Raw genomic sequence first — 16,908 nt, forward strand, 5'->3', positions numbered from 1 at the left:
GGCCTGCTGTGTTCATCCAGCTCTACACCTTGTTATCTAAGTACTCTTAAGGGCAACTTGCCACTCCCATCAGATTTTTTCTATCTGCGGGAAAAACAGAGGTGAGGCAGGCAGCATCGATGATGTAGGCAGCTATAGGGCAACAAATGAGGTTAAGGATGATGTATCTCCTTTGGAGATGTCCCACATGCCCATCAGGAATATTCCTCTCCCACCAGATAGTGTCTTATGAGGAAAGTTTGGATACACTAGACTTGTATGCATTGAGTTTATAATGAGAGGTGATCTTATTAAGACACACAAGATCTGTAGAGACTTAACAAGGTGGAAGATGACATTTCCTTGTGCAAGTGACTTAGAACCAGGTGACACAGTTTTTTTTTGAAAAAGGAGTCTCTCATTTAAAATGGAGAGAAGGACAAACATTTTCTCCCAACATGTTGAGTCTTTGAAACTTTCTTCCTGAAAGACTGATAGAGATAGGGTCATTGAACATTTCTAAGGCCGAGTAGATAGATTCTTGATTGGTAATGGAGTCAGTGTTTATCGGGGTAGATGAGAATGTGGAACTGAGATTATGATCATACATCCATGTTCTCATTGAATGAGCCTTCTCCTGTTCCAATTCATTTATTTGTATGTATGTCCCCTTCCCAGCCTCTCTAATCCAAGTCCCCCACCCCTCCCAGCCATGCTTATCCAAATCCCCAGACCTATCAGGTGAGCAGAGTCATTTTCACTTCTTTGTGGGGAGTGTTTGCAATCCAATAGTGGCCACCTCAACCACTGGTGATTTCTAGGGCTGGATGTCCTGTCCCTAAAGGGCTCAATATCACAACAGTGCAGCTGGATTCTACAACAGCAAGATGCTGTCCAACACATAGTTATTTGTGGTGGGGAATTATCTCTCTCTTTATAAAACAAAAACAGCAATTATCATGGAGTTACAAATGTCTTCAATGTGTCCTTCAACTCATCTTGACCTCAAGAGATGTCTCTATTTCATCACTGTGGATGCATTAAGTTCCTGGAATTTCCTACCTGACATCATTGTGGGAATATTCTCATTCATAAGGAAGGCTACAGCTCAAGAAGGTAGTAAACTTCTATCTCCTCGATAACCAGGGATGCAGCCTTGCCAAAGTTATCCATGCACCAAAAATAATTAAACAATATTTAGCAACTTACAAATAGATTTTATAACATTAAAAAATCAGATTGAATGCATGACCCAGTCCTGCAATTCTACCAATAAACATGACAGGATAAATTATGTGGCAACACTATTACCTCGAAGTCACACAACATCCTGTTCATTCATTGTTCCTTATATCCACAATTAGCAAGTTTATGGTGTTTGATATACTTGTATGCACATGGTAACAACTGAGCACTTTAGACTTCACAACTTACTGGAAGAATGAGGTGCTGAGCTATCTTTTTCACAGCACAGGATGCACTTAAGTATTTTATTTTAGTTGAGATTCCCCTAAAAGAGTATGTACTCTTTTTAATACAGGAAACAGAAGCGTAGAAATACAGTTATCACAGTACAACAGTCAAGTAGAATAAGGGAAATGGAGTATGGAACAGAGTTTCTCAATTGTTTAGATTATCTCACTTACCTAGTTACCAAAATTAACTTTGTACAATCATATCGCTTTTAAAACAGGGGCATCTCTACAGAAGTCCATTGTGAAAATATTACTTCCTGTCACCATTGTTTACGTTGAAGTTATTTATTTTAAAGCGAATTTCCACTGCTGCCAAGATTAAATTTCCAGCTATAGTTCTTTATCAAGAGGTTTGATGAAGGATGGCAACAACTTGAACTGCGCATTGAATCTGACAAACATGGAGGTGACCTTGCCTGCTCTGTCCAGTGCTAATGTGGCCCTTATATGACAGTATTGATTTTCTCCCAGAGACCGCAGATAGAATTTTCTCAACTATAATTTCTCAATATGACATCTTTCAATTACGTTTTCCACTTGACACCATGCTTCACACTACTAGTTATTGCATCGATGTGCATCCTTTGACAAGTGATGTATTTTAAATCATTATCCAAAAGGAGATTGGCAAGATTATTTTGTCACTTTGATTGTTCTTCAGCTTTGTTGTTTCCACTTCAGAGTTGGTAAAAAATCTCCACTATTTGCTCTAGCAATGTATTAAATTCCAGCCAGCAGCTGTTAAATGAATTTACCTAGAACAATTGCCACATCTAGAAGTATTGCCAGAAATCAAGCAATAAGGAAGACAATAAGTACAACTTGGGTTTATTTTTTCTAAAGGAATCTAAAATGCTATTGGATTTCCTTCTATACCCTTGCAATGACAGAATCAAACAAGACAAACACATAGGAATGTGTCTTAAATACATTATCTGCACAATGTAGAGAACCTTTCAGATAAGTCCAACATGTTCATCAGGAATGCCAGCTGTGTGTATGTTTCCAGTCATTTTGGGGCATTTGCTGTGAAACACTTCGCATCATCAGTTTCATAAGGCTTAGCAGCCCCAGTGCTGCGATGTTTAATGTAGCCAGTGAAGAAGGTTTAGAAGGTATGGCTGGTGATATATGCAGCACCAGTAAGGACATGCCTGGAATGTCAGGTACTAGAAAACCATGGTGTGATCATCAGTGAGGATTCAATATGATCATAACATCCCATTCATAAATGAGATATAGAGTGCCAGATTGTGATTGTTAGATCATCCTTAGGGGAAATTGTGAGCAATGTTGGCTGAGACTTTGACCAAAAGGCTGTCATTAAAGCTGGGCATAGGAAGGAAATGATCACTTGGAAATTAGAAAAGAACTGGAAGCCTATTTGTTTTACCTGTTGTCGTTAAAATTTACATTAACATAAACGAGGTCACATGTCTTGACAGCAGGAAAAGTGACAGGGATTTTAATCAGCTTTGGATAAATACACTGTGGGTTTTAAAATGTTTGGTTTAGTATTACTTCAATTAATTTAAATCATTAGATAATCTTAGAACAACCTATTTTATCTGCTGAATTAATAGAGCTCATTTTATTGTAAGACATTTATTCTTGGTGTGTGGAATTGATGCGAGACATGCATGTACTGCTCCTCTAGTTGTTTAATGAAGGCAGTTTTTTAAAAAGATTATTTTCTTATTTGTATGTAGGGTCTGCTGGCTTGGCAAGCATTTGTTGCCCATCCCTAATTGCCTTGGAGAAAGTAATGGTGAGATGACACCCAGAACTGCTGCAGTCCATGTGGTGTAGGTACATCCACAGTTTGGAAGAGAGTTCCAGGATTTTGACCCAGTGACAACAAAGGAGCAATCATATAGTTTCAAGTCAGGATGGTGTGATTTACAGGTGATAGTATTCCCATGCATGATAGAGGGGTTGAATGTTTAAGACAGTAAATTGGATGGCAATCAAGCAGGCTGCTTTTTCCTGAAAGATGTCAAGCTCAAGTGTTGTTCGAGCTGTGCACATCCAGATAAATGGGGAGTCTTATGCCTGGTGTATCGTGGACTACGTTTGAGAAATCAGGAGGTAACTAACTGACCACAAATTTCCTAACCTCTGACTTGCTCTTGTGGGCACAGTCTTTATATGGTTGGTGCAGTTCAGTTTCTGGTCAATGGCAACCTCCCAGGATGTTGATGCTCAGGAATTCAGGATGGAAATGCCATTAAATGTTAAGGGGTGATTCTTAGGGATGGTCTCTTGTAGAGATGGTCATTGTCTGGCTCATTACTGTAGCACAAATATTACATGCCACTTGTCAGCTTATGCCTGAACATTGCCCAGGTCACGCTACGTACATATCTGAGAAGTTGCAAATGATGTTGAACATCATGCAATCATCAGCAAACATCCTGACTTCTGACCTTATGATGGAAGGAATGCCATTGGCGAAGCAGCTGAAGATGGTCAAATCTTGGACACCACACTGAGAAACTCATAACATGATATTTTGGGGCTGAGATTATTGACCTCCAAAAACTACAACCATCTTCTTTTAAGCTACTTATGACACTAGCCAGTAAGAGTTTTCTCCAATTCCCATTGACAGATTTTGCCAGAGCCTATTGATGCCATACTCAAGCAAATGCTGCCTTGATGTAAAGGACAGTCACTCTCACCTCTGGAGTTCAGCTTTAGAGTCCATAGTGCCAGTACTGGGAGCCATCTGGAACTGCATCTTCACTTCCATCTCCATAAACCCTTGGTTTTCACCCTGTCTTAGCTCATCTACTGCTAAAACTCTCATCCATGTTTTTGTCATTTGCAGACCTGACAATTCCAATGTTCTTTTAGATAGCTTCTCTTCCTCTGTTTTGAAAAAAACTGATGCTCATTGAAAGCCCTGCCACTTATATCCTAACTTGCATCAATCCCCATTCACTGACAACAATAGGTCCCTGACTAGCAATGCTTGAATTATAAAATTAGCATCCTTACTTTCAAATCCTTCCTTGGCCTCATCTCTCCCCACCAGTAACCTCTTGCAGGCCTAACTTCTTTGATAGATGTTTTGGTCAATGTCCTAATAGGCTTTATGTGGCACTATCAAATTTTGTTTAATATTGATCTGTGAAGCACCTTTTATAAATGTGTACTGTTCGTGCTGATGGTTTGATATATCACTTTAAGTAAACTACATCATTGACAGAATCATAGAAGAGTTGCAGCAATGAAGGAGGCCATCAGCCAATTGTGTCTCATCTGCTTTCTGTGAGAGAAACTCAGGCCACTCCTTCACTGTTTCCCTGTAGCTTTGTTTTTATTTTCCTTTGGATAGTTATCCAATTTCCTTTTGAAAGTTATAATTGAATTTGTCTCCCCCACACTCACAAGCACTGGAGATCCTATGGTTGCTTTGTACAAATGTCTTTTTTCATGTTTCCTTTGACTCTTTTGCTATTCACGTATGAGTCAACCACTTTGGTAAGGGACTAGAGTTAGCAGGTAAGGATGATTAATAGCTCTTAAGGAATATTAATGCACAATTTGTGTTCATAAGACAACCTGACAACTTCATGGAAAAAACATTTTAAAAGTTACCGCATAGCCAGAAGCTATTTGTTCATCATGTCCATTCCATCAATTTTACTAAAAAAAATTCCATATTTTTACACCTAAATTCCAATCATGCCATGAGGAGATTTCACTCTGGATTATGGTTTGAGCCTTTGGAAAGTAATTCAAAAGAATTACCTCTGTTAAGTTAAATTGTTCTGTATTTGATTATGTGAGCCAATTTACCAATGATGCTCACCAAGCTCAATTAAGTAAGTCTGAGTGTAGAATCAGAGCAAACTGAAACTGAAAAGCAGCTATTACAATGCTGTACTTTACCTTTGAATAAAAACATCCTGTTTCATTTTCTAAGAAATTAACCCCAATTATCTTTTTAACCAGTTTTTGAAAGGCATGCAAATTTGAATTTAGATGTTCAAACATTTAAGATATGGATGTCTTAATGCTGGAACTAATTGAAGTAATTATACTACCTTTTTGGCAATGCCAGGTATTTGTTTTGAGATATCAGTTTGCATCTTCTTTAATATTGCCACAATGATAATTTCTAATTCTGATTTTTCACTTGTGTAAAAGAAATATCAGCTAGTGTCTTCTTCAGGCAGCTTGGCTACTCACTTCAAAATTCACAAAAGTAACCTGATTTTTTTTTTAAATGGTCATCTAAAAAATAAAACAAATCATCAGGAATGGAATCATTAGTAGATCCTGGCTGATCTGGTGAACTTAAGTGAAAGTAAAGACTTCACTCTCTAATTTCAAACAAAGAAAAACTCTTTAATCAATAACAGCCACAAGGAAAACTAAAACATTTTAAAATTTTCTCTATACTTTCCAAGAATATGAAGGGTTTATTTTAACATAATATATCTTAAATATGAATGTTAAAGCTGAATCTTGGTTTCAAAGTCCATCTCTTCCTATATTTAACATTGACTCTTCAAAAATCTTAAAATTACTAATTTTTCCAAAAGGCTAGATGGAACAGTACATAATAATAATAATGTAAAATCAAATCCTAAAATAAAATAAAAAAGGTAACACTTGAAACTAGTCATGTTATTGCATCAAATGAAGCACTGAAAGCTTTTAGTTGCAGAGAATCTAAACAATATCATGTATTTGTAAGGGGAGGCGATGGCCTAGTGGTATTATTGCTGGACTGATAATCCACAGACCCAGCTAACATTCTGGGGACCCAGGTTTGCATGGCAGATGATGGAATTTGAATTCAATAAATATCTGGAATTAAGAATCTAATGATGACTGTGAATCCATTGTCAATTGTTGGAAAAACCCATCTGGTTCACTAATATCCTTCAGGGAAGGAAACTGCCCACCTTACCTGGTCTGGCCTACATGTGACTCCAGACCCACAGCAATATGGTTGACTCTTAACTGTCCTCTGGGCAATCAGGGATGGGCAATAAATGCTGCCTAGCCAGTGATGCTCTCAGCCCATGAAAGAATAAAGCATTTGCAAATAACTTCTGTAAAGGTGAAGTGACACCAACACAGAAAGCAAACCTTTTGTATATGTGACAAGAAAGTTGGCAGCACAATCGGACTTCAATTAACACAGAAAGCAAAATATGGGACAATTAAGAACAATAGCCATGGAACCAGGGTGATTCTGCTCTCCCCACTGCAACTGGTTGTGTAATGTTAGTTGGTAAAGTAAATGTTGAAAATAGCACTCAGCACAATTAGTCAGAAAGTAAATAATATGATTGATGCTCCTCAGCAACATTTATTAAATAAAGTTGAAGACTGTCTTACCTTCAGTTCTCTGAAGAATATACAACTGCGTGCCCATTCAACTATGGAAAAGAGGGTCTGGTCAGCCATTTTGCACATGAGACCAAAGGTGCTAAGTTTTTCATGTTTTCCCCTATTGGCCTGTTCCTGTTGTAGATACGTCAAAATCTTAGTTTGGACTTGAAGTTCATCAGGTTCACACCGTAAGAGCTCTAGGATCAGTTGTGGGACTGTAGGAGGAGAATTGGATTGATAGGTGTCTGGATAGGGGTAACCGACCAGAGATTCTGGTGAACTTGCGTAGTGGTCTGGGTACTCAGACTTGATTGTTCGGTTATGAAACGATGTGTACTGATAGTTTGGCAGTGCTCCATGGTTTGGCACAGACATGCCGATTGGTGGTGCTCCGTAAAGGTTTCTGTCATAATCTGTGGCTGGTAAAGCAGCTGGGTTTTGTGGCATGCCTTTGGATAAAGAATGTATATTGTGAATGGCAGTTGAGAGTGAATAGTCAGTCTGCCCAGATGATACTGTTTGAGGCACAGTCTCTAGCTTAAAGCCATTTGCTCGTATCAGGGCTTTCTTTTGCTGTTTTAAAGCTCGGTCACGCTTGTACATTGGCCCAAATTTGTTTCTTCCTCCTCTCATTCTGTCTGCACGGACAGCTAGTTAAGAAAGCAAAAAGAATACTCATCAACTCAACCTGGGCAGAAAGAGTTAAGATAGTCAACTATTTCAAACACATGATATTAGGAATGTACCAGCCTGAATCTTCAAAGATTCATAAGTTCACAAGTCAACAAAACCTTATGAAGTTGTTTGACATGCAAATATTTATTATTTAATTCATCAACTAATCTCTCAAAAGGGATGAAGGAAAATTAGTATCAAAAAGAGAAAAATATTGTTTTCCTCTAAAGCTAAGATAAAGCAATTTTTTTTTCAACCTTTCAACTTTTTTTGGCAAGGCTTCTGAACCTTCTTATTTTGTTTCTCTGTCTTTAGATTTCTTCATATGCGATTCGCAAGAAAATGTTGTGCTGGCAGCTGCTTCAAGTTAAATTATTTGATATGCTGATGGACCCCTAATAAAACAGCGATTGGAATGTGTGACTCGAGGTTATTTAATGATAAACCATGTTAACAGATTGTCCAAAAAAACTAAATTATGAAATTGAGAGCCCGTTAGAAAGCGTGCCAGTAAATGGCTCATCACTAGCTATAGTAATAATCTTCAGGAGTTGTTCATTGTTTCATTGTATGTTCAATAGAAAATGCCAAAGGCCCTAATTTGTAAATTATTAGTCATGAGTTTTGAAATTAATAATTGATAAAAATGAATTCTTTTATGTAGTACCCAATAATGATTGACTTGAGAAAGAATCATTAACATTAATTTAACATGAAATTTATGTAACATATGAGTTACATAAGTGCGTTCATATACTAATTCTAAAACTATTAGAAGTCTGGGATATTGCATAAGGAACAACATAGCTTAGAAGGGAAACAAAGTAAATACATAAACAAGCTGAAGATCTTTGAATAATTTCAGAATCAAAAACGAAAATTGCTGAAAAATTTAGTTCTGAAGAAGGGTCACTGGACCCGAAACGTTAACTCTGATTTCTGTCCACAGATGCTGCCAGACCTGCTGAGTTTTTTCCAGCAATTTCTGTTTTTCTGATTTCCAGCATCTGTAGTTCTTTCTTTTGTGTGTTCGTGTTTAAATAATCTCACTCTTTGTTGATGCAATAAGTTGAGTTTTGTCTTGAGCATTCGTGGTAGAGAACAGATCATGTGACAATATAACTATATTCTGATGATTATGATAGCTTTCTTTGCTATTTTGAAGAATTATTGCTTTGAAGCTGAAAAGATCTGGGTCTGAATCTGAACCTGCCCAATCTATTAACTTTAACCAAATACAATGCATGGTGAGCTCAAAAAACATTAATCAACATCATTACCGAACCAGCTCTCCCAATGATTCAGCCATGGGACTGAATCATCTAAGCGATAAAAATCAAAGAGTCAATCGGTGATTCCCTAGCCAGTGATGACAAGTTGTTACAATGGCCTTGGTGTACCTCAAAGTAGACAAAGTTGATAATGCTCCTGATGACTACAGGAACTATTGTTGGAAGGTGCTTATTGTCAAACTTGAGCAAGGAGAAAACCAACTAAAGAGACTTCATAGCCAATAGGCTGTTGGCACTCAATCTAGTCTGAAGCAAGAATGCTGATCACTGAAACAAACTAACTATCGGAAGCCCACAACTTAGCCTGGCTGAACCTTGTCCAGATAATCCTGACCCCAAAAATTCCTCAGGTGGCAATCCCAATGTTTGTATAGGGATTATGCTTAATGATACTTTCAGAGCTCAGTCCACTGGGTTTTGTGGAATCAGTGACAGGACATCTTATTGACACTGTATTCAGAAGAACATATTTTACTGGACAATGAGAAATATGTTTGCAGTATATAAAAGTTAAAAAAAAAACTTACTTGTAGGAAAATAAGACACATGTAACTGTACTTACAGCAGCCTGAAGTAGTTCACCAGAATAATTATTATGCACACACACTTAGCACTTAAATTGATATTCTGCACAATTCAGTTACAGATAAACTGTTTCTCGGATACTAATAAGTACACTTGCAGAAAACCCTAATATAAATTTCTCTTACATATTTTCAAGATCAGAAAGTACCATTGAATAACGCTTCATGACCTGTTACCTGGAGAGATTATCTCGGACACATAGGCATGGACATCAATTCCAACAAGAAAGGCACCAAAATGCCTCAATATAGCTCTGAATGGCTACAGTCCAGAGCTGCATGGAGGAGGGTTACTGGTTTTGAAAATATGCTGTGAGTAGCTTGATTAGCAAACACACCTGCTCAGTTACTGTGCTTATCCCACTGCATTATACTTGAAAAAGCAAAACCACCTTGATTACAACCAGAATACACAATAGGATGAACATCATTCATGACCTGCTTCACTGTTACACAACATCCTCTGCAAACCTCTAGAATAATTGGGACTGTGCTCTTAGGAAGGTAAGTTGTGCTTGGTGTAAAATGTCTCCAGGCAAACTCTAGTTAGATCATTATAATATTTAGAAAGCCTTCTCTTCATTTTTGTCACCAGAATGTGGACTGTGTTATCTGGGCAGGACTTTCTCAGAGCTGCTCCTCATTAGAAAATTCAGAGATTTCACTGACACAAGAGGCTCAAAAATGTTAAGAATTATGAAACTATAAGTAAATGATAAACCAAGGGAGCAGAGAAAAGACCAGGGCGCAAGCTGTTAATTATATGATCGCACATAGTCTAGGATTGGAGACAGATAGCTGTAGATACCATTTTTGAAAAAATAAGGTTTGTAGTATAAGTGCAGTGCAGCTCAGGCTGCTGTATTCATCATTTCTATACAAAAACAGGCTTTTGAAATAGCTTCAGCCTTCTACAGATGTTATGTTTATGTACAGTGCATTTCCATTGTTTTATTCTGTACTGGGAGATGGCATAGAAGAAGAGTTTTGAATATGAACTTAATAAACATCTGGAACAGTGGAATAGACTGTGCAACATTGGGTATGATCTTGAAGATTCACACAATCTATTACTTTGACTTAGTTGTACTTGGCTTCTAACAAACCTTTTTCAGAATATAGATTGTGAAACAAATGATGTAGCCTGACAAAGTTTGGAGATCTGTTTTGTATTTCTGCTATGATTTAGTGTTGCTTGGATAGGGTTTTACATTTGACATTTAATTTTAAATAAGAGGAAAGGGAGATCATTATTATCTCCTGGGTTTCCACTTTGTGGTACTACTAACTATCAGCAGCATATGACATCTCATTCATTTTCTAACACTTAGAAAGGTTATACCCAGGTTGGATTATCTGTGAAGGAGCTATCTGGGCAGCACAGTGGCTCAGTGGTTAGCACAATACCAGGGAGCCGGGTTTGATTCCACCCTCAGGTCTGCGTGGAGTTTGCATATTTTCCCAGTGCCTGCATAGGTTTCTGTCGGGTGCGCCAGTTTCCACCCATAGTCCAAAAATGTGTAGGTTAGGTGGGTCGGCCGTGATAAATCGCCCATAGTGTTCAGGGATGTGCAGGCTGGGTGGATTAACCATGGGGTATGCTGGGTTACAGGGACAGGATGTGGGGTTGAGTCTGGGAGGGATGCTCTTCAGAGGGTTGGTGTGGACTCAATGTATCAAATGGCCCTCCACACTGTACAGATTCTATGAGAAATCGCTTCCAACCTCAGACAAGTGGAGCTAGAAATTGGGGGAGAAGTGTTGGAAGATCTTCAGCTTGCCGTTTATGGACACCAGCCAAAGGAGGCCTGATGCTGCCTGTTAATGCTATGCCAGGTTCCTTCAGATGAATATGGCATGTCTATACTGGGGGAATGATATCGCCATGCTAGACAAGAAGAATGGATGAGTTAAGATCTATTTGGTCTGAATGATCTTTGGGTACCTTCTCCTTGATCTGTACTGAAATGTAAAAGAGAAAGGAAATTCTGAACCATAAATTGCTTACTGCCATTCATGCATTAATTAATTGTAACTCAGTGATATGATTTTGTGAAATATTGATGTGTGAAATATTGATCATTAAAAAAAAAGAAAAACAAACACAAGGAAAAGGTACAGGAGTAGACCATTCAGGCTATTGAATGTGCTCTGCCATTCAGTATGAACATAATTGATCTTGGGGATCAACCTCATTTTCCAAGCCCAGTTTTCATGTCCCTTGATTCATAAGACAGCAAAAATCTGTCTTATCTCATATAGGACAATGGAACATCCGCAAATCTGTGGGAAAGCAAATTCCAAAGATTCATAACTCTTTGAACGAAGTAATTTTTCATCTAAGTCAATAATGATCATACCCTCTCCAGATTTATGTTTTAGATTGCCTGAGCAGTTGAAACAAGTTTTTTTTAGCATTTACCCTATCAAGCTCCTTCAAAAACTCCTATATATTAATGAGATCATCTCTTATTCTTGTAAACCCTAGAGAATATAGGCCTAATTTACTAAGCTTCTTATCAAAGGTCAACCCTCTCATCCCAGAAACCATTTTAGTGAAGTTTTGTTGTATAGCTTCCAATGTGAGCATATCCTTCTTTAAAAAAAATCAAAATTAATCACAATATTACAGGTGTGGTCTCACCAAAGCCCTGTACAATTTTAGCAAGACTTCTCAATTCCCATAATCCAATTAGCTTGCAATAAAAGCCAACACAAGATGTTTTTTGTTAGTACCTACATGCCAACTTTCTGTATTCCTTATAAAAGCACACTAAAGTCTCTCTGAAACTTAACAGGTTTTTAATGTTATGATGATTTCATACTTTCATTTATTATACCCCTTCTGCCATTTTGTTGCCCACTCACTTGACCTGTCTAAATCTATTTGCAAACTGGTCCTCCCCTTCAGTATATTAATATACTGGCTTAGATGAAGAGGCAGAGAGAACTATAAGTAATGACAACAGCTAGGAGGAAAGGTCATATGTGGTCAGCATTCCACTGCCTTTAGCTTGCCAACTTGAAGATGCCCTTTTGGTGCCCATTCTTCAACTACTGTCCATTAAACACTCCTCTCTTCATGCTAATATATTCTCCTAATTTCAGGAACTCTAATCTTGCTTATTAACCTTTTGGGTGGTATCTTATCACATTGATGGTATAGAATAAAGGGACTATTCTAAAGGGTGTGCAGGAGCAAAGATACTTTGTTGTACATGTAGATTAGCCATTACAGGTGGCAGAGCAGATAGCGAGAGCTGTTAGTGAATCATTCATCATAACTTCACTGCCTCGAATAATGTATTAAACAAAGAACTGTGGATGCTGGAAATCTGCATTACACAAAAGCAGAAATTGCTGGAGAAACTCAGCAGGTCTGTCAGCATCTGTGGAGAGAAAACATAGTTAACATTTCAAGTCCAGTGACACTTCTTTGGGAGTCATGATAAACTTATGAGACACTAGTTAGACATCAGCTGGAATATTGTGTCCAGTTCTGGGTGTCACATTATATAAAGGATATGGACACATTAGAGAGAATGCAGAAAAGGTTTATGAGAATGGTTCCAAGATGAAACATTTCAGCTACAAGGAAAGATTGGAGAAGTTGGGACCATTTTGCTTGGAGAGGAGAAGGCTAAGAGGAGATTTGATAGAAGTTTTCAAAATCTTGAGGAGTCTGGACAGAGTGAATAGGGAGAAACTGTTCCCACTTGTAAACAGATTGAGAATCAGAGGGCACAGTTATTAACTGTTTGTAAAACAACAAATGCAAGGTGAGAAATATCTTTTCACACAGTGAATAAGTAGAATCTGGAATGCACTGCCCGCCTGGAAATGTGGTGAAAGCTGGTTTAATTGAGGCATTCAAGAGGGTATCGGATAATTATTTAATATAAACAATATACAGAGTTATGGGAATAGACAGGAGGTTGGCTCTAAGTTAAAATTCTCTGAGAACTAGACACAATGGGCTGATTTGCCTCATGTTGCACCACAACATGTATGTAATTTTGTGATCATATGCTTTTTGGAAATCCAGAGACTACATCTACTGGATCCCCATTCATTGATCCTATAATTTAAATCCTTAAACAACGTTAATAAATATGTCAAACAGGATTTTCCTTTTGTAAAATCATGTTGATTTGTTCCAATACTGGTATATCTTCCTACGTACATTGCTAAAACTCTCTTGTTAATAGAATCCAGCATTTTTCCAATGACTTAAGTATATTCTTAGTAAATGGTAGAGCAGACTCAAGGGGTTGAATGGACTTATCCTGCCCCTTGTTCATACGACCTGTACTTCTTTCTTTTCTCTCTCCCTCCTTTCTTGAAAACATTGCTAAATTTGCAAACTTCCAATCTGCAGGGGCCAGTCCCAAGTTGAAGGAATTTTGTAAAATTGTTAGCAGTGCAGTGCATCAAAAATCTCTGCAGCTGTCTTCTTTAGAACCCTAGGCTGTAGGTAATCAGGTCCAAAAGATTTGTTGGATTTTACCCACTTAAATATCTCTAACACCTTCTTTGCTGACATCGTGTCTTAATTTTCTCACTCTATTTAGCCACAGGTTATTTCTGGTAATAAATTTGTCACTTGGATGGTGAAGACAGAGATAAGATATTTGTTCAATTATTCTGCTACTTCCTCTTTCCTTGTGATAATTGTTTTTCTATCTTTTATTCCAAGTGACGAAAGTTTTGCTTTAGCTACTCTTTACCGTATTGTATAGCTATGAAAGTTCATTTGGTATATTTGAACTGCATATTTTGACAGAAAATCTAATAAAGTCTAGAATACAAATAAAACAAGAACTATATGTTTGATTAAAAGTTTTGCCCAGACCAAAATATGCCTAATATTTGGGAACATAACTCTAGAATAGCATTAGTTCAAAATTAATCCAGTTTATGGAATAAAACATTGGTGGATTACTGCTTGGACACTTCAGAGATGTTACACGTCATAGTGAGAGGAAAAGGCAGGCTCAGCCAGCTCTTTACAAGGCTAACAGCATAGAATTGAGGATGGACAGCCAGACTTTAAGCACCAGGACGTCCTGCATCCCTTGTCTCCAGATGCCTGTCAAATCTTAGGGGTTGCTGATGAAAGCAGTTTGAAAAGTTTCTAGGGAGTTAGAGTGGTAAATTCTGGACACAGCAAACTATGAACATAACTAGCAGCCTCAGGGTTAGTAGGGAACCAGAAATGCCAGGCTTGTGGCAATGGCAACATAACTGGTCGATGAAAGTGAAGGGTCCTTCTCCTTACCTTGCAAATTTGAACCAGCATCGGTCATGGGATTATGGGGGGTTCATAACAAAATTATATTAAAATTTGAAGTCCAGAACCAGGATTGAAGTTGGAACATTAAAATTATAGTTGGCCTCAACAGCAGTCAGGATTTTGTGTGCAATGTTATATACACTTCTACAGTGTAACAGAATTTGGTCAGCTGTACAGTATGTTTAGTATAGTACATTATGGGTCTAAAGAGAAAAGCACAAGATGTAACTTTTATGCAATGCTCCAATGCCTTGTGTTTGATCTAGCTAATACAGCTTTGACAAATGTATATTCCATAGTTAAAAGTTTCTCTTTTTCACTAGTATATCACAGTGCATTATAATAACTGTATAATAGAGTTTTAATTGCATACATTGATAACCTCCCGTTTAATTTTGTAATTATCTTCCAATAGTAAAACCAAAACTGAAAAATTTAATACCTTAAAAGGTGGAGTAAATCTCACAATGAAATGTGTATTTGTCAAAGCTCCTTCCACATTTTTAGTCAATGGTGATATTCAATCTAGCACACACCATTTGATTTTTGCATATTGAATATCAATGCACACATTGCAAGCTACCTGTGCAGGTTTTTCTACCATGGTGACATTAGTTGTCCAGTAAATAGTTCATGCAGAATCTTTGAGCTTGAGATGTCACATTTTGCAATTAATTGAATGATGGAAAATTGTGCAATACCTCTTTGAATGTCCAAGACTCATTGACTTCCTTGGCCTAATAACAGGGAGGTAAGCAGTTAATGGTGCAGTTCCACCTTCAGATAGAAGAAGTGTTCAATGAGTGTACATGTATTCCCCACTGTAGTCAGGAATGTCACTGTGAGTACATACATATTTCAGGGAGATATGCACTTTATACCTATTGTCGACCTACTGATGTTTCTATGTGCCAGTTGTCTAATGACAAGCTCATGACTGCTCCTTTGGAGTGAGCATAAGCATGAATAGTTTGGAGTCAAGTTGGTCATGAGATGTCATCATGCTTAGTGACAAGGAATTGAAAATAAATCAATCATTTATTGCAGACTTCCTGACCTGAGCCTAAATTTTGCTGGCTTTGGTATCTTGATGAGTATTTATTCTGTATCAGGCTTAGTGAAACTTAGAGTTGCTTGATTTGGAAACTCTTATTTACGGTCAAGCTTATCAAATATCTAGCTGACCAAAACAAACCCTTTATTTATATCCTGTTTCTTTGGGATTTATAACTGCATTCTAATTGATCAGATGATATAATTGTGAACAAAACTGCTCAAAAAAATTCATTTTTTTCAACTTCTAATTATTTATAATTTGTTTTTTTAGCAGCAGGTTCATGGACAATAGTACAAAGATGAAGCTATTAGGACCTTATTAAGAGATATCAACTCGAAATATAACTTTACATTTACTATTCACCATTAATTACTTTCAGTATTTTAAGTATCTGCTGTAAATTTAGGACAAGCCATAGAAATGGTAGAAAAACAGTTTAGACAAGGGAAATTCAGCCCCAAAATATATGTATTATGTTGTGCACTCAGCACAATGAGATTTGTCAATGATTCAGAAACAATATTTTTCAATTTTATACCCACTGTCAACAGCAAATATTAGATGACATGTGAATAGATTCCCACAATATTATCCTAATAATGGATGAGATGGAAGAAGTGCTGTAGTTAATTCGAATAATGTGTGCAGTGAATAGAATCCTACTAGATTTTCAAATTAAAGATGAATAGATTCCCCCATGTTATTCCAACAATATACGAGACTTCCACTATATTACCCCAAAACTAACACACTGAATAGATCCCCTCTAAACTATCCTTATAATTCAGAAGGTGAATGGAATCCTTCCTTCCTATCACCAAAATACACAAAGTGAATGGATTCTGTCTGTTCTATCCCGCTAATTCAATTAGTGGAAATAGTGCTATTTCTATATTTCTATGTCATTCCAATCATGCACACTGTGAATAAGTGTCCTCTAGACTATGCCAACAATGCAGGCTATGAATAGCTTTCATGGGATGAATAGATTCATTCCATACTATCTCAGTAATCATAGAATGATATAACACAGAAGGAGGCCATATGGCCCATCATCCCTATGCCAGCTCATTGGTTGTGCAATCCAATTAATCTCACTACCTGCTCATTCTAATAGCTCAGTAATTTTTTTTCTTCTCAATTATTTCTCCAATTCCCTTTTCAATCTTGATGAAGCCATTCTAACTCTCAGGCAGTGCTT

The 16,908-nt window shown here is 37.3% G+C and overlaps 1 protein-coding gene across 1 annotated transcript in view; it reads right to left on the bottom strand.

The window, feature by feature from the left end:
- The window catches only part of LOC109916369 (nuclear receptor subfamily 5 group A member 2-like), a 99,348-nt gene that overhangs the window by 67,052 nt on the left and 15,388 nt on the right, over positions 1-16,908 (bottom strand). Inside the window, exon 4 of the mRNA XM_048613808.1 lies at positions 6,813-7,456. Within this exon, the coding sequence (XP_048469765.1) occupies positions 6,813-7,456 (644 nt within the window). The remainder of the gene's footprint in view (positions 1-6,812; positions 7,457-16,908) is intronic.

The sequence above is a fragment of the Rhincodon typus genome, chromosome 28 (genome assembly GCF_021869965.1).
Source record: "Rhincodon typus isolate 14 chromosome 28, sRhiTyp1.1, whole genome shotgun sequence".
In the NCBI taxonomy this organism is placed as follows: Eukaryota; Metazoa; Chordata; class Chondrichthyes; order Orectolobiformes; family Rhincodontidae; genus Rhincodon; species Rhincodon typus.